A 21,250-nucleotide genomic window follows, 5' to 3' on the forward strand; every position below is an offset into this window, starting at 1 on the left:
ATATTTGGTCAGAAGAATCTCGGGTTAGTCGGTGTTCCTTTGCTCTTTTGAAGCACGAGATAAAAAATTAACCACGCTTTTTTTTCCCCCCCTTCTTGTCTGTGAGCTTGTCTTTCTTCTTCAAAGGCATGACTCACAGAATGACCTTTTAGTTGCCACGAGATTCCCATCTCCTGTGAGGCGGTGACACTGTTGAAAATATCAGCGGCGGAAAATGTCTACTTTGGTTGTCAGAAAGCTTTGAGGAAAGAAGTCGGATGCAATGTTGAGTATTTACTTCTGTTGTTTTATTGACTTGTCATCCGCTGTTTGGCGCACAAGGCGCATGTAGGTTACACTCCTCACTTGTTCTGTTGCAAACACGAGGCATGACTCGTATCTGACGTTTATAATGATGTGTGATGGGATGTTATCAAAATAATTTTTTACAAGTAGAAGGAAAATGCATTTAATGAGCTTACATATTCTGTTGTAGCAACAAATAACATTTGAGTAGCTTATTTGTTTTCCAGTGTGTTTTTGGTTTGCCGTTACTGTCACTAGATGGCAGTAAGTTCCACCAGTAGGAGCTTTAAAGCCATATCGGGTTTACCGAGTTTGTCCTCTTAGCAAGTTCAAGAGCAAGTTCTGTTTTTCCCATTTAATAAAACAGCTATGGAATCTATATTTTAAAGCAATGATAATAAGTAAGCATGAAATTGTGATTAATAAACTTTTAGATACATTTCTGTAAAATACTTACTTGAACCCTTTCAGATTTCATCATTACGTGGCAAAACCCAGATATTGAAGCGTGCTTTGCTGAGTGGTCATAAAAAGCTGCCAAACCTTTCTATTGTAGAATTTGACTGATGCAAATGCATCAATTATGGAAATTGATATTCATTTCCATAATGAAATATCAAATAATCCAATAATGCTGATTATTACATCTTGTATTCATTAAAGTTAATAAGTTCTTTTTACAGCACTGTAACTCTGTTTGCTACTACTTTATTGAGCAACGCATATAGGAATGAGTCCATATTAATCACATGAACACTCTTAAATTACTGCAATCCGTTGTGTTCATTCGTTTGGGTGACATGGTCGCAGTTTGGCCATTTCTACAGCTTTAATTCACAAACCTAGAACACACACAAACTGTTCTTTGCTAAACAACTGTAGCCAAGCCTCTAATAAAGGTCCTACATTCGATTTGAGCAGAATATTCGTCAGGTCGACTCGGCGCCCTGCTACTTATTCTGTGCACGCCCCGTGCAGATGGGTTTCTTAAAAAGCCATTAATACACCAGCTGACAGCTTTCGAGGTAAAATCCTCAAATAAATGGACAAATAACTCCAGGGGGTTCATGTGAGAGACGTTCAGTCCCTGGCACACTGCCTTGCAGAAACAAACTGGCAGTGGGCCGCTCGCAGTCATCAGCATGCAGCACATGATCTGCGTTTGTCCTTAAAACACACAAAGTGCCCCAGTGTAATACCCAGCTGTTGGGGCGAGTGGTGGTGCAGTTTTGATCAGATGTAATCAGATGTAAACATCACAATAGACCAATCATTTGTCGATATTATGTTCTTTCTTGATAAAGATTTTTTTTTTCCTGTTAGACTTTTTTTTTTTTTTATCTAACTACTCTGCTCTCACCTCACCGTTTTAGTGTCCAGCTCTACTTCCTGCGTTGTCAGTCAGAATTCGAAGGCGCTTATTCTCCGTTTCTGGGGCTATCAGCTTGCTTCACGTGAAGGACGTAAGCAGTGGGATCTGGTTCGCCCCCGGTGCCCCGTCCCAACCTCCCCCAGCGCTGCGTTGCATGTCGGCAGTTTTGCCTGCTCTCTGCTGGAAACCATCTCGTCTTGTGCTTTGAACTTTAATAACAGAAGCACTGTTCTCGACGCTGCATGTGATTCACTCCCAGCATATTTCTACAGTTTATACTAAATGTTTTCCAACGTCTCACACTGCTTTCATAAAGCCTGTTAATCTGTGATGCACTGGAAACCACAAACACGCCATCAGGCTCTTTGCTTTATTCTTCAATAAAGAAGATTGTTTGAAAATGACATTAGATGTGGCAGAGTCTAACTCGCGATACAACAGGCAAGTTTCAATCTCATCAAAGTTAGCAGTAAACTCTTCTTACTCTCAAACATTTTAACAGAAAAAATGGTTTCAAAGTCATCTTTTTACCATTTGCTGTGTGGTCTTCAGTAAGTAGAAATGCTCTGCAATATTTACTTGTGGTAAAGTGTACAGTCAGAGGAGAAAACTGAAATTCTGGCAGCATTTTTGGAAAGGCAACATCTGCTGTCAAATGTTACTGTGATGCTTGGATCATCTCTTTCTTTTTTTCAAGAGAATGAACGCGCAAGATTAATTCATATTTCAGCGGTTCTGTAAAAAAAAAAAAAAGGCAACAGTGAATGGAAGCGGACGAAAGTCTCACTAAGTGTTAATCTTTCAACAAATAACATGGTTAGTTTTCTGTTATTCATTTGGTCCAGATGCTCAGAGTTTTTAATGCTTTATTTCAAACATGATCTATAGGATTAGCCTAATCAGAATACTTGCTGTGCAACCAATTATTCATTTCTTTGCAGAAGATGAAATTACTGTGCTTCATTTTTCTTTCTTTTGCTCCTTTTTTTTATTTCAGGTGGCCGGCTACAATGTTCTGTGAGTAATGGTATATCTGTGGCCTTGGCATGTTTCTACTGACTGAGATAATATCGTGAGGAGCAAAATCAAACTAGATGCTCCAATGCTCCTTAGATTTTCCTGTATTTTTTTTATTGATTCCAACTGTTTACTGTTTTCACCTTCTATAACGCATTATAACATGAATGCAATTTGTGAGACAAATTGATATGCGTCACTATCAGTGGTTCTCTGTGTGTGTGAGATTTTAATTTCTACACATTATTTTATTATTTTCATTAACGCATCTGCGGCACAGATTATAGAAAGTAAGACTGCCATGTCTTTTTGCAGCTTCACATCAAAGAATAACTGAATAAATTTTTTCTCTTTCCAGAAATTTTGGCATTAAAACGCCACAATATTTTGTCGTCCATATCAGCGTGTGCAATAGTCACAGTGCAAAAAAGAAAAAAACAGCACAGAGATGGAAATCATATTCTAAGTGGTGTGATCTTGCATTGTACATGCTAATGCTAATGGTTAGACAGTTGGCTAAATAAATGACATTTTCCCGTGATGTTCTAGGTCACACAGTGTAAGAAACAAAAACAAGAAAGAGAGGAAACGGTACATGACTAGCGTATTCTTCCATCAACTCTTTGTCTTGAGCTTGTTTTCTTTCAGTAATAATTCTAAGTGATTCCTCTTATCCTTGTGCAACATCAGAACTGGTACGTCACCGTGCCTGGATGACAAGTTGACAATCGTAGTTTCTGACATAATATTAAAATGTCCAATGGCAACGAGGACGGCAGAGGTCTGGAAAAGCCGCATCTGCTACTGGTCCTATTGGATTTATTTATTTTCTTTGCTTCTGGTGCCAGAGTGACAGAAATTGTAAACACATTGATTGTGCAAGTGCAATTGTTCACGTCATGGATCCTACTCACATTCGACCTTCTGCGTAATCTTGTGCATAATGGCGCCCACGCTCTTTGGTTAAAGAACATCCACATTAGAGATTTTGTGACAAGTTTCCATCCTTTACGAAAAGTCTAGATACTTTTTGTAACATTTCTAAATTTTTAGCTGATTTGAATTTGTAATTTTTTTTTAGAATGAGACGTTGTTGCAAGACATGATCTTGCCTATTAATTATTATTTTTTAAATCGTACTAAATAATAATGAAGTTAAAATTTTCAATTGCCTTTAGCGTCCTAAATTACCAACAGGGTTAGTCAGTCTTCTTTGCATCTGAAACTCTTCCCCTCTCAATGATTCCTGCGTATTTGACATAATTGACAATAAACTCTGGTTTTCTTCAAGAACTCCATCTTTCCCACTCAAAAGCTCTGACTTTGTGTGGTATTTTTGTTTAGTTTTAAACTTTCTTCCCTTAGTTAGTGTCTAAACAAGTGTGCTGTCTGAGCAACCTGGTATTTAGCCTGGTGGTCTTATTTGGGCGTACAATGTGAACCTCCACCTGTTTGCGCTTCAATATTTGTGGATTTTTTTTTTTCTGGAATATTGAAAAAAAAAAGCAGCCTGGGAAACTGAAATACCTCGGCGCAACACTACTGGTTAGCGCTTTGCAAAGCAACGGGTGGCTGTGGTTCCTGACGAATACCGTCTGTCCGCTGTATTAGTGTGGTGCATTCACTGATTGGGGAAAGATTGAACTTTTGAATTTCCAAATGGCTTGTTGCAGGCCAGGACCGATCAAAATGAAAATCTTGTGCATCTCCCTAGCATGCAAATTTCTATTGTGTGCCTCGAAGCAAGCGCTGACGCTTAATAAGAGAGACAAACACCGACGAGACTAAAATACCTTTTTTATTTTTTTATTTTGCCTGGAGTTTTGTGTTACATTTTCCATTAACTTAATCTCTCACCTGGGAATTTGTTGTTGTTGTTTTTATGTCGTTGTTTTTTTGCAGCAGCAGATTACTTGCACCAGCAAATTTACACAGAGAACGTCGCTTAGTCACATTTTCCTAATTTGCTGTTGACGGATTGAGAAAGTGTGAGCATTCCTGGGCTTCAACAATTTAAGCAAAACACGATGCCTGATTCAGACAAATCATGTTTCTGTAACGAGCTCAGACCTCACGGATTTTTCTGCTGCCTTGTGTGTTGATATATTTCTATGTTTGCACCCAGGGATTATCTCGGCCTTAAACACGATTTATTTTTTTGCCTCTCTGTGTTGAGGAAAAGCTCATGTGGTTTCTAAATAAGGCCTGAGTGAGCCTTTGCAGTATTCATAGAATAGGCCTGCAGCTGGGGAATATCTGTGTTGACCTGTTGAAAGACTTTATCTGATGCATGCCGTTTCTATGACAGCCTGTAGGCGGGATTCTACATGCACTCTGAGAAGAAGCATCATGCACGGAGGCAGCAGAAACACACATTCAGACATAAACTCTGCTTAAGTTTTAATCTCTGTATTAATTGTAAAGCTTTGCTGTAGTTTAATTAACACAATTATTACCATTACCTAAGTTCATTAATATAATTTTCTGCTAGTTTTTCATTTGAGTGTCAGACATGTTCAGTGTTGTCCCTCTAAAATCACGTAGCTGCGCAGAGATGCTAGTAGCTGCACTTCCTTTACAAATGTGCACAAGAATTTGTCAATATTTCGCTTGAGTTGAAAAACACAATTATGCAATTGCGGTGTATTTTATTAAAAAAAAAAGAAATGCAATTAAATCACACAATATGCCATCATCCTCATGCTACTTCCTGTCGTCTTCTTCGTCACTTCCTCCAGTAAACATCCGGTTGTTGATCACATGATGCGAAAGACGTGTAAGTGCGAAATATCTTAATTTTGAAACTGCCAAAAAAATAAAAACACTTTCTTTGTTAGCCATCTTAGCTCTACCACACAAGCTATCAGTTGTGCTAACCATCTTAGCGGCTCTGAGCAAACATTTTTGCTCTGATTAGACATTCTTTAGAATACAAGCTGTGGTTTGAGAAACCATGACTTTTTTGTTTTGTTTTGTTTTTTTGCTTTTGTGAAAACAAAAATGGTTTTATTTTCCCTCCCCCAAATAGTGCAAAAACCCTGTCTTGCTTTTATAGTTAATACGAAGCATTTTCTCATCTTGTGCGGTGAGCCGTGTCGGTTTCCCACCACGGACCGAAAATTCAAAACAGTTTTACTTATGGAAATAATATGCAAGTATAGCAGTCTCAAAGTCAATGGGAGCCAGCTGAGAAAATAAAGAACATCATGAGAAATGAACTTCTATGGTCAGGCCGGTCTCTGGTGGCTTGACTTTATTTATCCAAGAGGTTCTTTATCTGTGAGTCAGTCCATTACTGCCAAACTGTTACTGATAAGAAGCGGGGGGGAAAAAATAGCAACAATAAATCAGTGCACCTTCTCTCCATCTTGGATGGTTTCTTTATCTTTCTAGGTCATGCCTCGCTACCGGGTGAGTCTTCCACCTTGTGCTTGATATCACATGAAAGTCTGTTGGACGGGGATTCTTGGCTGGTTACAGACGTGTTGTGTGTGTTCGGTTTGTTCCCGGCCCGTGATCCAGAAGTGATTCAGCTGGCTGCCAAGCCTCACTGTACGGCTCTCGTTGATTAGATACGAAGTGTTGCAGCAGCTGGGCTTATGACAGCTTGCAAGCTAGAAACAACAAGAGCCAGGTTTGCTAAAAATAGAGCAAGTTAGAAAGTCCTGTTTTTATATATATATTGGAAGAAGGAATGTTGTAGTTCTGGTCATTCAGTTGTAACGGAGATCAGTCGTCACGCTAGAAATGGGTGGAGATTTGAGTGGGTTTGGCAGTGGGCCCTCGAACATCCAGGGGTCCGTGGGATTGTTTTTGGTCATCTCTCTGTCTTCTCCCAACAATTTTGTTTTCCCCTCCAAATGAAGCTGAAAGTCCAGAAATGCTGCGAGTCATGTTATTTCAGTCAGGAGTTTTTTTGTTCCCAGTACAGATTCAAGTGATTCAAAAATAGGAAAGTTTGATACGCCATCATTTTTGCGATACTCATAAAATAACGAGTATGTAAAAGTTGCACGTTCTTTTGTGTTTTCCTTCTTTCGTTTTGTCTTTCTCTTCCTGTATAACTCCTCCGTTGTATCCACTCTTCCTTCCTTCCCACAACTCTTCTCTCCTTCTATCTTCTTTCCTTCTCTTTCTACCTTGTGTCCCTCCTTCCTTTCCATTTTCCTTCATTGTTTCTCTCTCTCTCTTTGTGTGTGAAATGTTAAAATGACCACAAAGGAACAAGAAATCTAAAATAAAAAAAAGTACAAATTTGTTTAGAATAAACTGGAGGAAACCTTCCACCAACGACGTTCTGGATGCTATTAGAGCCGGCTTCTAATGAGACAGGCACTGTCTTGGATAAAGATGTTCGGACAGAAACGGTGTATCAAAAAAAAAAAACCCCTGCAGAAGGTTGAGACGCCCCGTCCCCTCCGGCGAGAGGGAGGCGAGGCGCACCGGTGGAGCCGACAGAAACAAAAGCTCTCTACTCTCAGTCGGAGGGAAAACAACTGCAGCGCGGGAAAATCCTGCTTCAAACACTTTGTGTCTCTCTCACTGCGGTTGTGGAGCTTCTCATATCTTTGTTCTGCATATTTCAAGCCTCAATACACGGCTCGTAAAAGTCTAGTGAAGGGCACCTTTCTGGAAAACCATAGCTCTGGAACGGGTGCGCCACAAAGCGAACGTTTGGATGTTCGTGAAGTTTTACGTGTTTCCGTGTTGCTTGTCCTTAGTGATATTTTTGGCTGAACACAAACAGTTGGTAGGATATGTATGTGTGTGTATATGTATATGTGTTGCCTTACAAAAATTAAAAGTCCAAAAGCTTTCACATTTTTATCACATTATAGCCACGAACGTCGGTGTGTTTGATTCAAATTTTCTGCGACACATGAACACAAAGCACTGAATAAATCCAAAATGGAAAGAAAGTGAAAATCTACAAAGTGCGGTGTGCATTTGCCAATATTTCGTAGGTCTGCGCTGCAGTTACAGATGCGTTTTCAGTTTAACTTTGAAGGTGACCGAGATTCTCGGTAGAACTTAGCTCTGGACTTTGACTAGGCCACTCTAATATATGGTAAAAATCTTTATTCTAAATCACACGTGTCAAACTCAGGACCCAGGGGCCATATCTGGCTTTTTTTGTGGCCATCAAATTTCAAAATTACATCAATGAGTCGCTCCATTTTTTTTTTTTTTACAAAAATTCAAAATTCACAAAAAAAATCGACAGATTCCCACACGTCTTGTGATTCTACTGCAAATTTTAATCAGAATTGGTAAAAAATAAAAACTTTGGGTTTAAGTGACTGCTGTCTCAGCCTTCCTTGATATAAAATTTTAGTCTGTGATCTGTCAGGGGGGTGTTATAGTGTTAATTTGTTGAAATGTGAAGCTGGTTAAGGTACAGTATAATTTGGAGGATATCTACTAGCAAAATATTTCACTATCAGCTTTTTTTATACAATCTAATAAAACAAAACATAAAAATACGGTTTTGACAAGTTGTTGGCATTCAGGGCGACCCACATGTCTTTGTGGTTGCTTGTATTCTGCTTTAATTTGTGCAGATTCCAACGTCTTCTGTCTCTTTATATCACTGTGTACAATAAATATATAAGATTTTCAGAGTTTCATTTATTTTTTTATTTAATAACTGAAATAAATAAAAAAATTTTAGTCGTATTCTAATTGACTTGGATGCAGGTGTGTTGTAGCGGTTAGTTGTGACGAGCAGTTTTCTGGTCGACCTCATTTTGAGCAGTTCTGAACAGCTGATAGGAATAGAAAAACAAGTCGTTTATCCGGCGGGTTTCACTTACGTTTTTTCCTCCTCTTCCCACAGATAGTCTCCAACATCCTGGTCTTCTCCTGCTCAAACATTGTAGGAGTGTGTACGCACTACCCGGCTGAGGGCTCCCAGAGGCAGGCCTTCCAGGAGACCAGGGAGTGCATCCAGGCTCGCCTCCACTCCCAGAGGGAAAACCAGCAGCAGGTAGGCTAGCTGGAATGGAAGTACAAACTAGCCTTTTTGTACTATTTTAACATATTTTGTAGTATTTTACCAGTACCGTGACACGCATGTAAATCACGTATGTGTACTTCATATACATCACATGACGTGAAGTTTTGTGGAATCCTCTTAATTTCCGCTTAGTAAAATGTATCATTTTTACAAATACAGCATATGGCCTGAAGTGAGAAACAGCATCGCTGCAGCTTCCACTTGTATATTTTATTATTTGACTTTAAATCACGACATTTATTTCTATACAAATTTGAGATGTGCATAAATCTTCATAGTAAAGTAGTTTTTTTTCTTTTTAGAATAACTGTTTGTTTGTTTAGGGAAACAAGTTATACATTTAACTTCCACAATTTCTAACATAGCAAAGATAACATTGAAATTAATCTAAATAACGGCAGTAAATTGACTTGTAAAATTTGGACACTCTACTTGTTAAAAATCAAATTATTTAATGACAGTCTCCACCAACAAATCACAGCAGGAATGTGTTTGTTTATTCTCTGACTTTCACATCAAACTTACTTCTCTCTCTTTTTCTGCAGGAGCGCCTCTTACTCTCAGTACTTCCTCGTCATGTTGCCATGGAGATGAAAGCTGACATAAATGCCAAGCAGGAGGACATGATGTTTCACAAGATCTACATCCAAAAGCACGACAACGTCAGGTAACATCAGAGGAGCTGCGGCGACGAGGGGGAGGCCAGATGAACACGGATATGAACAAAGCGTTTTTAAAAAAAAGCTCATGTTTGATCTTCAAAAAAGGCAAAACATCAGCAAATATCAATTTACACTGCATGCTCTTTCCAGTAGGTAAACATGACGTTCAGACAAAAATCAAGTGTCAAGGCATTTCGAATTTGACAAGCCTTAAAAATACACTTAGATATTCAGAAAATGCATCAGTTTGCAGGTCAAGCATGAAAATCAGCCAGGCATCTCTCAAATGACAATTAAAGAACATGAAAGAAAAGCATTTTTGAGCAAAATAATCTGTTTTAAATGGTATTTTATTTAACAAATGGCATGTCAGGAACGATGTCTACCCCCCTTAATAATCAAGGGCAGATATTTTATTTATGTTACAGCGAGCAAAACCCTCTTGTAAATGCTGATCAGCTTTTTGCACGTTTCCACTATTATTATAACTAGTAATCTTTTACAATGAGCCCCTTTGCTTTAATGTTGGAAGGCATCTTTGCCATCACCCTAATCTTTGACTCCCTCTATCAAATCCTGTTTAAATCATCAGTCTGGTTGGGTAACTACCAAGTCATTAGAAATATGTTGGTAAAATTCAAATTAGACCTCTGATGTCTACCTAAACTAAATGATGTCAACAGTAACATAAAAATATATAACAACTTTAACATGCAGTATAAATGCAACGCAACATGTTCTATTCAGAAAACTGACTATATAATTCTGATTAAAGAAAAAAAAATCAATAGACAGATTGTACAGAATAAGTTAACCTTTGACGCTTTCTAGCTTCCTGTTTAAATAAAGATCACTACATATAACATTATATATTTTACATAATCCATGTTAATCCAGAATAGTGCAGCCCACCCACAGACGGTGGCAGACGAGGAGGGAGAAGTGCAGACGTTGCCATGTCAACATGCTCTATGGTACTTTTCAGAGAGTATTTTTCACCCAACTCTGTCCACAGCATCCATGTAGAGTGTAATGTGTGTCACAGTGTCATGAATATAAAGGGTGTTTTTAGTTTATAAGGAAAAAACAGTAAATCATATATGTTTAAGTTGTATTTTCAACATGCAAAATTAGTTTTACAACGTTAATGCCCAACATGTGACAACAAACTTCAACGTATGTATTAGGATTTTATGTGTTGCACCCTTTGATTACATTTTTTTCCCCTTTCTTTTTCTTTTCAACAAATATTTTAAATATATATGAATTCACCCTCCTTAAGAACTTGTTGATAAGATGGTATTGGGCAAAATTTCCCACCTTCACTGCAACCTGCATTGCATCACTTAGGAAACATTTCCTCTTGACTATCATGCCTGTCGAATCCTAATCTTAACAGAAATTTACCACATGAACCAAATCTCAAATTCGTGTTGGACTCTGCGTCAATTGAAACAGTTTTACACTTCGCTTTTTCTTCATTTGCACCCATTTTATTTGAAATTAAAGTGACAAATTGCCAAATGCAATCATCAAACGCTCAATCGCGAATGTGTCGTGTTGGTAACTTCCTGTTCTGTACCACTAACGTGTTTCCTGAGAAATACATGTGCAAAACATGTGGTTTTCATTTCATATGGTGGGAAATGGACTCTTTCATCTGGCCAGTTTTGATCGGATGTTTTTTGTTTATTTATTCTCCTCTGATGTTCATCTTTAACGTTTCAGTGAAGCCGTGTTGAGTGACTTTAGTTTTTAGTGCATAATATGTTTTGCTGGCGCAATAAGGATCATTAGAGATTAGCTGCATCACAGAGAATCCTTAAACACTGTAACTGCATTAGATGGACGGTTAGAAGCGAGGCGTCCGTTTGAGCGCCACCTTGTGGAGCAAGAAAACGGTATTGTTCTGGCCATATTCTGTTTATACATTACCACATACTGTAGCTCTATCAATGAAGTTATGTTATGGAGCACCAGGAAATTGATCTATTTCTGTATAAACTGCATAGAAGTGGATGAAATATGACCTAAACAACTGGAGCCTGGATCTGAAAATGCAGTTTGAGTTTTACTGCCTTTAGTCAGGTGGCACAGCGCTGAAAAAAATGAAGAGCCCACTGCACTGAAAACCTCATGGTTATTCCAGCAAACATTTGGTTAATTGGGGCTCCGCTGGGCGGCAGAAGAACAACAGGAAGAGGGGGCGACTGCTCCCACCGCCACGACTAAAGAGCAAGAGGGCAAACGGAGGGAGGCAGAGGGTGCCGCTCGGCGTCCAAAGCCTGCCGCTGCAGCCGTACAAATGCATTACGCATGTCTGTCCGCAGCTTTTAATTTAGGAATTCAGAGCGCCGCAACAACAGAGGTGGCAAATCGGTTAATGAACCACGGAAGGCATGTAATTACATCCTTTTGATCCGGCGCAGAGGCACAAATTGTCTCTGATGGTTGTGGCTACACATTTTTACCCACTCGGAGTGGGTCACTGTTACTTAACTCATTTCGCACCAGAGGGAATGAGTCATGAGGATGCTCAGGTAAACAAAACAAAACATGTGTGCAGGTTAAAATCACATCAAGTATCGGCTTAATTTAACAAACGGCGTGCTGACAAATAGGAACAGGAGCTATGTAGTTAAAATGTATCATGGCATTTTTTGGTATTTATTCCCATAAAGACAAAAGTGGCAATAAAAAGCGTTTGAAAATTGATTGTGGTGTGTTGTCGCAATAGATTGTTTGGCTTCTGACTGTATGTCATGTATAGTAAAAGCCAACTAGAAAATTCCTGAAGAAATTTAACCGGGGCCTGCCAAAGCGTGCCCGTCGGTTTGGACTCAGCGTTCTGATGCTAGAAATTAGCATCAATGCTAAAAAAAGCCGCAATCATATGAGGACAATGACAAGAATGTTGACTAACATGTACTTGCACCGTTCAGTATGATAAAGTAAGTGTATCAGCTAAAATTAGCAAAAATGCTAATGTTAGCATCATTGCTGTCACTAGCATGTGGGACATCACTAGGATGTTCTCTATAATGGACTTACTCCATTCAGTATACTAAACATGGCTAATAAGTCAAATAAATAGCTAATAGCTTATTTAAGCTAAAATGCTAATGCTAATGAACTGCCTTGCGCAGCAAGGCAGTTCCCTAACCTGGGAGAAGAAGATAATGCAGAATAATATTATTGCACCGCCTGCGGCGGTGCACTAACCTCAGGGGCATGTTGAGGCTTTTATTTTGAAATTTTTGTTAAGCTTAATTTCAAAGGTCCAAACTAATCCCATGTGTAATAGTCATTGGGTTAAATCAGTTATATAATGCTCAAAACACAAGTAGTTGATGTAAAAATATTCAAGGCTTTTATTTTGAAATTTTCTTTATGCTTCATTTCAAAAGGCCAAACTAATCCCATGTGTAACGGTGACTGAGTTAAATCAGTTATATACAGCCCATAGCAGCAAGTAGTTGTAAAGGCCAGTTCAGTCCTCCTCTGTTTCAACTGAGTCTTCCACTATAGTTAGAACTACAGTGATGCGTATTTGTAGTCCTAACAAGCAGCCAATAGCCTCCTGAGTTCCGTTGCTATGGTAAATAATCCTCTCTGCCAACTGTCAGCTGTGAGTGAGACATGCAGGGGGAGACAATTCTCTGTTTGAGCCAGCCAGTTTGAACTAAAAAAAGCATTGGAAACAACTCCTTCCCATTCGGGAACCGTAATACATATTCGAAAAGCGTTTGAAGCGTATGAGAGGGCTATTTGTCGTCTCCGATAGTCCCGCAATTCATATCTCTACGTCACTCACAGTATTAACAGCGATAAGAGAAAGAAATGGTGTGCCCAGATCTGAAATTTTTGAGAAATATATGAAAATACATGGGAGAGAGCCTGAGAGAGCGACAGAAAATCCTGTCGCATGACTTTGCTCTGAAGCACCGTGACAGAAAACCGTACGGTCTAGATAAATTTCGAAAACATTTTACCGGAGCAGACAGGCGTATCAATGTCAGGACCGATTTTGATACTAATCGTGCGATATTTATGGGCGTGACGGCGATTTCAAAATTATTTTGGGGTCAAAAATTCTCTTCATTTCTCACTCTAAAAAAGCGGCAGTTGGTGTCAGTTATGCTCTGCGTTTTGGCAGTTGGAAAATTTGCTCGTTTTTCGCTTTTTACGTCGCCATTGTAAGTCCAATTCCTTATAAAAATAATAGCTCCCTTCTCGGCATCGAGCCGCACGTTTTGATACCACTTTTGTGGGGGTGCACGCAGCGGTACGAGCCGCATTAACGGTGATGGAAGAAAAATAAATCTATAAAGATAGATATAAATAAACTAGAAAATTCCTGAAGAAATTTAACCGGGGCCTGCCAAAGTGTGCCCATCGGTTTGGACCCAGCGTTCTGATGCTACAAATTAGCATCAATGCTAAAGAAAGCTGCAATCATATGAATACAATGACAAGAATGTTTACTAACATTGACTTGCACCATTCAGTATGATAAAGTAAGTGTATCAGCTAAAATTAGCAAAAATGCTAATGTTAGCGTGATTGCTGTCAGTAGCATGTGGGACATCACTGGGATGTTTTCTATAATGGTATTACTCCATTCAGTAGACTAAACATGGCTAATAAGTCAAATAAATAGCTAATAGCTTATATAAGCTAAAATGCTAATGCTAATGAACTGCCTTGCTGCGCAAGGCAGTTCCCTGACCTGAGAGAAAAAGATAATGCAGAATAATATTATTGCACCGCCTGCGGCGGTGCACTAACCTCAGGGGCATGTTGAGGCTTTTATTTTGAAATTTTTGTTAAGCTTAATTTCAAAGGTCCAAACTAATCCCATGTCTAATAGTCATTGGGTTAAATCAGTTATTTATTGCTCAAAAGAGCAATTACCTAATGTAAGATTTCTCAAGGCTTTTATTTTGAAATTTTTGTTAAGCTTCATTTCAAAGTGCCAAACTAATCCCATGTGTAACAATTGCTGGGTTAAATCAGTTATATAATGCTCAAAAGAGCAATTATCTGATGTAAAAATTGTCAAGGCTTTTATTTTGAAATTTTTGTTAAGCTTCATTTTAAATTGCCACACTAATCCCATGTGTAACAGTGCTTTGGATAAAAAAAGTCACATAAAGCCAAAAAGAGCAATTATCTGATGTAAAAATTGTCAAGGCTTTTATTTTGAAATTTTTGTTAAGCTTCAGTTTAAATTGCCACACTAATCCCATGTGTAACAATGGTTGGGTAAAATCAGTTATAAAAAGCCCAAAACACAAGTAGTTCTAAAGGCCAGCTCAGTCCTCCTCTGTAGTAACTGACAGTTCCACCATGTTGTAGTTCTGACATTCAGCTCAGACCTCTTTTGTAGGCACTCAGTGTCCGCCATGTTGTAGTTCTAACCTTCAGTCATTGTAGTTCTAAAGAGCAGTTCAGAGAGGCAGACTAAATTCTATGTCTATTTTGAGTCTAACTGACACTGTTTTGTGTCAGTTAGACTTTTGTTTTGAGTTAAATTTGGCTCGTTTTTTGTTAATTATGTCGCCACAGTTACTCGAAATGCCAACAAAAGTAATAGCTCCCCTCACGGGATTGAGCCGCACGTTTTGATATATATATTGTGAGGGGGCATGCAGCGGTACGAGCCGCATTAACGGTAGTAGGAAGCGGCAGTTATTTTGAGGTGTAGAACAATAGGTGCCTGCCATGCAATGCATAGGGATTACATCCCTATGCATTGCTATGGGCAGGCCCCAATAAAGAGACATTCTATTGGGTGTAGAATAATAGGTGCCTGCCATGCAATGCATGGAGGCAGTACTGACTTGCTTTGCAAGTCAGTACTGCTCTCCTTATGCATTGCTATGGGCAGGCCCCAACTAGAAAATTCCTGAAGAAATTTAACCGGGGCCTGCCAAAGTGTGCCTGTCGGTTTGGACCCAGTGTTCGGATGCTAAAAATTAGCATCAATGCTAAGATTAGCTACTGCGCAAGACAGTGACCTGACCTGAGAGAAAAAGATAATGCAAGGTAATATTATTGCATCACCTATGGCGGTGCACTAGTGGAGGGCAGTGAAGTGCTAATGTTTGTGCTAATGTTAATGTACTGCCTTGCTATGAAAGGCAGCGCACTAACCTAAGAGAGAAAGATAATACAGGCTAAAATTATTGCACCGCCTACGGCCGTGCACTAACCAGAGGGGAGTATTAAGGCTTTTATTTTGAAATTTTAAGTATACTTCATTTTAAATGTCCAAACTAATCCCATGAGTAACAGTGATTGGGTTAAATCGTTTCTATAATGCCCAAAAGAGCAATTACCTGATGTAAAAATTGTCAATGCTTTTATTTTGAAATGTTTAATAAGCTTCATTTTAAATGGCCACACTAATCCCATGTGTAACAATGATTGGGTAAAATCAGTTATAAAAAGCCCAAAACACAAGTAGTTCTAAAGGCAGACTCATTCCTCCTCTGTAGTAACTGACAGTTCCGCCATGTTGTAGTCCTAACCTTGAGTCATTGTAGTTCTAAAGAGCAGCTCAGCTGTCGCGTGATGAAGCAGACAGGAAGAGACAGAATTCCAGTAGTTTGAAGTAGTTTGTTTTTCTGAAAGATCTGAGAGGAATATTCAGGCTTTTATTTTGAAATGTTCAGTAAGCTTCATTTTAAATGTCCAAACTAATCCCATGAGTAACAGCGATTGGGTGAAATCAGTTATATAATGCCCGAAAGAGCAATTACCTGATGTAAAAACTGTCAAGGCTTTTATTTTGACATTTTTATTAAGATTAATTTAAAATGGCCACACTAATCCCATGTGTAACAATGGTTGGGTAAAATCAGCTATAAAATGCCCAAAACACAAGTAGTTCTAAAGGCAGACTCAGTCCACCTCTGTAGTAACTGACAGTTCTGCCATGTTGTAGTTCTAACCTGTATGTTCTGCCATAGTTAGAACTACAGTGATGCGTTTTTGTAGTCCTAATCAGCTGCACTGCTCTGTCCTGTTCTTTGTTCTGTTGCTATGGTAATGAAGCTTGTCTGTCAGACACTCACAGCTGACAGAATTCCATTTCTTTGAGCCAGCCAGTTTGACTGAAAAAAGCAGTCCTAACAACTCCTTCCCGTTCGGGAACCGTGATACGTACTTGAAAACCGTTTGAAGCATCTGAGAGGGCTATTTGTCGTCTCCAATAGTACCATGATTCATATTCTCTACCTCACTCACAGTAATAACAGCGATGAGAGAAAGATGGTGTGTGCTGAGCTCAGAAATTTTTCAGAAATGCATGGAAGTCAATCTGTGACTATCCTCAGAGGGATATTGAGGCTTTTATCTTGAAATTTTCAGTAAGCTTCATATAGAATTGTTGTTTAGGTTAAATGAGTTATTTACTGGCAAAACAGCCAGTAGTTCTACATAAATGGCAGCTCAGCCCTCTGTTTTAATTCAGTGTTAGTTAGAACTACAGATATGGCGTATTTGTAGTCCTATCTATTAGCATTAGGTCAAAGGCTAAAGCTAATAGATAGGCACTATCTGCGCAAGCCAGTGCCTCAACCTGAAATAACAAGATAATGCAGGCTAATATTAGGCCCCAATAAAGAGAAGTTTTATTAGGTGTGGAACAATAGGTGCCTGCCATGCAAGACATTCTTGTTTTAACCTTCTTGTTTTCAAGAAGGTTAGGGATACAAATTTTCTAACCTTGAAATGTTGAAGATTTTAGAAATTTGGAATGAAGATGATGTCATGGAAAAGAGAACTTCCAACTACAAACACTTGCTTGGATTCTTGTTGGAAAAAAAGAAAATGGTTAAAATACCAGTGGAAACCTTTTTTTTTTAAATAGTACTTAACAGTTGATTTCTTTTTACATAAAATCATGGTAAGTCTGGCTATTTTTAGACCAGGGGTCACCAACCTTTTTGAGACTGGGAGCTACTTCACAGGTTCAGAGTAACACAAAGGGCTACTTGTTTGATACAGACATAAATTTTCTTTACAACAAAAATTCATTTAAGTAAATATGATTACATGCTGCCTGATCATATTAATGTTAGGGACTATGCACAATAGTTATCAGTAAGGACAGCTATGGTTAATTGCTATATTGTGGTCAGACGTTCTTAGTTCAGAGTTTTAAGCTGGTGAGGTGGGGAACGCCGAAGCCTAAATCTTATAGGTCAGTTTTCTTTTTCTGTGAGTTAAAAATGATGACTGGAGTTTGAACCACTCATCATTTGAACCTCAGGTTCTGCCTGAGCTTTTTACAGTGCGCTGTTCTGGCGGGTTGTCGGTTTATTAGCTTTTTTGTGATTTTGTGAACTGAACAGCTGACGGGTCACCTGCGGGCTGACACAAGCAGATGTCGAAAAAAAATGTCTGACAGATTGGAAGGTACAAAACTATCACTGCACCCGACCTGCAGGAGCACAACCACCTCTCCAACGCGCAAACATCGGCACAAAACTAAACCACTAAAGCAGCGCAACCTTTTATTTCTTTTTTCTTTTTTTTTACACAAACGATGCTAAATAATAAAGACATTGAAGCGAAGCAGTGAGATCCACGGAAAGAGGAGGATTGGCAAAATCTTATAACTACGGGAGGTTCAAACTCCACTCATCATTTTTAGCTCACAGAAAAAGCAAACTGACCAATAAGATTTAGGCTTTGGGTGCCCTTTGACCCCCACAGACTCACACTGATGCGCGCTACATACAAGATGTTTTGGCACAAAAGAACTTTTTCTTCTCCATAATTTTGTTATTAGTAAACAGGGTTGGATAATAGAAATACAATAACTTTTCTTTTTTTAATTTAAAGGAAAATCTCAGTGCGTCCAGCTGTACAGCTGCTGCTGCAACAATCCAAACTCTCAGTCACTTGTGGGCAATTTAGAATCACACAGAAAAGCTCCAAAAGGGAATCAAACTCAAAACTCTGAACTAAGAACTTCTGATCACATAATAGCAATTAACCATAGCTGCCATGGTAAATTATTACTGATAACTACTGTCAGTAGTCCCTAACATTAACATGATCAGGCAGCATGTATATAGCCAAGACAATTTATGTCTGTATCAGACAAGTAGCCCTTCGTGTTACTCTGGACCCGTGAAGTAGCTCCCAGTCTCTAAAAGGTTGGTGACCCCTGATCTAAGGAATCTGGGTGAATGAGAAAGACAACGGTATACTTTAAACTTCTACTTTAATAATTCTGTCTTTTCCATTTTTCCTTCTCTAATGTCTCCTCCCACTTAGTTAATTAAGAAAACAGAGAAATAAATATATGGTAAACTGCTCTAATATTCCCTAAGTAAACATGCTCTGATCTGCATCCAGAAGAGCTTAGAAAGTTCTCAATTAACTATTGTTCTATTGTCTTTTCTGCAAAGAAAATATCATAAAGCATAACTTATTTTAAATACTTCATGTGAATAGCTGCACATTTAATATGCATGTCTTAAAAGTCTTAACTGTGACATTTGTAAAGCATTTCTTGAGGAAACAATGATAGTTCCCCTCTCTGCTGTCGCTATCCCCAAACATCCTGGTACCAGCAACCCCCCAAGCTCCCCTCTCTGCTGGCGCTATCCCCAAACATCCTGGTACCAGCAACCCCCCAAGCTCCCCTCTCTGCTGGCGCTATCCCCAAACATCCTGGTACCAGCAACCCCCCAAGCTCCCCTCTCTGCTGGCGCTATCCCCAAACATCCTGGTACCAGCAACCCCCCAAGCTCCCCTCTCTGCTGGCGCTATCCCCAAACATCCTGGTACCAGCAACCCCCCAAGCTCCCCTCTCTGCTGTCGCTATCCCCAAACATCCTGGTACCAGCAACCCCCCAAGCTCCCCTCTCTGCTGTCGCTATCCCCAAACATCCTGGTACCAGCAACCCCCCAAGCTCCCCTCTCTGCTGTCGCTATCCTCAAACATCCTGGTACCAGCTACCCCCCAAGTTCTCCTCTCTGCTGTCGCTAACCCCACAGCGTTATGGTACCAGCTGTCGTTACGCAATAGTCAGCCCCGCCCCACAACATCCAAGGAGTGACTACTGACCAGCTCTCCGTCCAACGGGTCCAAAAAATCTCTAAGCCTTCGAGTATTACCCTGAAGCAAGTCTAGTAGAGATGATCTATCTAAGCTGGTGTCGAAGGAGACTCAACTAGCCTTTAACTACCTACAGTCCAAGAGTTATGGCCTTTTCCAGTTAAGAAGCAATCAGCTGAGTAGCCCTCACACCTGCACAACCTCAATAACCACTCCTATTAACGGTAGCGCCCCCTCTAAGTACAACGTGCGCTTGTTACAGACTAGTCAAAATCCTCTTTGAAATAGAAGCAAAGCAGACCTGGCTGTTGTCCTTCGAACACTTCAGATCTTCATCACTCAGTCACCTTTGTCTTTTCTCCAAGTCTGTTGCTGCAACTTTGAGATCCTAGGGTTGAGGCAGAGTAAGGCAGCCAAATCAGGAACCAGGGCAGAGGGTCAAGGGGTCTTGTCCCTTCTGGCGGTGCGAAGTCTCAACTTCCCCATGGCTCCAGGGTGCCAGACCTCTCTTCTTGGTCCCCTTGGCCTTATATACCCTTTCAACCCATGACGTGGGGTACGTGAGGTCACGTACGCCTAACAGAAATAAGGCGTACGTGACCTCTCGAGCATGCAACTACCTCATCAGAAAGTCCCAGCCATTCCCACATATACCCTGCTTCCCTCCCTTACTTTCCTCGTGACCATCTTAGTTTCAGATCCTTAATTGGGACACAGCTCTGGGGCAAGTCCAGACATGTTCGGACTTGCCTTTTTCCCTTGCCTCTGTATCTAACACATTGTTTGATTATTACTTCAATTACAGTTTTATATATGGTGTATGATCATAAGTAAATTCAAAATATCTTGTCCCATAATCATCAAAAAATCAAAATGCAAGATTCACTTGCTCAGGCCTTCATGATCTGTTGTCTGCATTAGTCTGGAATGATCCCACCTCCTCATACCAGTTTTCACAACACAGTGACCCCCCAATACTTACGTCCAGTTACCTGAAATTTTTTTCAGTTATTAAAAAATCCAGGGTGGCACCCAGTACCTCAGCGTTCCCGAATTATACATGTCAACAAAAATACGCCCAACTCTCCGGAATATATTTGGTTTTGGTGTTTCTTCCTCCTGTGTTTGATCAATTTGTGGCTCAATCTTGGTTTTTTCCACCCTGGATTCCATTCTGTCTATCTTGATTTTTAAAGTCACGATCTGCTTATTTAATTCCTCGTTCTCCCTAGTAAGGCACAGCAGTCTTTCTGACTTTTCTTTTAAAGATTTTTCCGCGTCATTTTTTGCCATGGCCCGCTTCCGTTCTAGTTTAATTGTTAATTGTTGCATGTTGCAATAATCATTTTGCATTCTTTCAATTGTTGTTCTCGCTTCCTCCAATTCCAAATTAACTTTAATCATTTGTTTTTTATAATACCCATTCGAACTTATGAGTTTGCAATTCTCTACATGCCAATTTGTTGAGTCATCAGTCCTGTTCAGTCTCTCTAGTTTCCTCTTCAGACTCTCCACTGTTTTCTGAAGCTGCTCATTTTCACTGTTCAGCTTCATCTGGTTCTTCTGGAGAATCTCTAACTTTTGTAACGTGAAATCTTTCTCCGCCATTGTTTCTTTCTCGTTCGAACCTTAAACTGCAAATGAATTTCTCTGTGGAATCTGGGAATACAAAGACAGTCACCAGTGATGTCACAAACAGGATGTGTGACATCACAGTTCAACATCATAGCCACAAGAAGTCTGTTGGTTGTGGGGGGGGAAGGGGGAATGTTTTTTAAAAAAAAAAAACTTTATTAACACTGTATAACGACAGAGAGAAA

General features: G+C 39.5%; 1 protein-coding gene across 2 annotated transcripts in view; it reads left to right on the forward strand.

Annotated features, from left to right (window-relative positions):
- Positions 1–21,250, forward strand: part of adcy5 (adenylate cyclase 5) — a 100,294-nt gene that overhangs the window by 37,783 nt on the left and 41,261 nt on the right. For both annotated transcript variants that reach the window (XM_023337276.1, XM_023337277.1), the window contains exons 2-3: positions 8,511–8,660; positions 9,236–9,357. In XM_023337276.1, coding sequence (XP_023193044.1) covers positions 8,511–8,660; positions 9,236–9,357 — 272 coding nt within the window. The remainder of the gene's footprint in view (positions 1–8,510; positions 8,661–9,235; positions 9,358–21,250) is intronic.

Source organism: Xiphophorus maculatus, chromosome 7 (assembly GCF_002775205.1).
Source record: "Xiphophorus maculatus strain JP 163 A chromosome 7, X_maculatus-5.0-male, whole genome shotgun sequence".
Classification (NCBI taxonomy): Eukaryota; Metazoa; Chordata; class Actinopteri; order Cyprinodontiformes; family Poeciliidae; genus Xiphophorus; species Xiphophorus maculatus.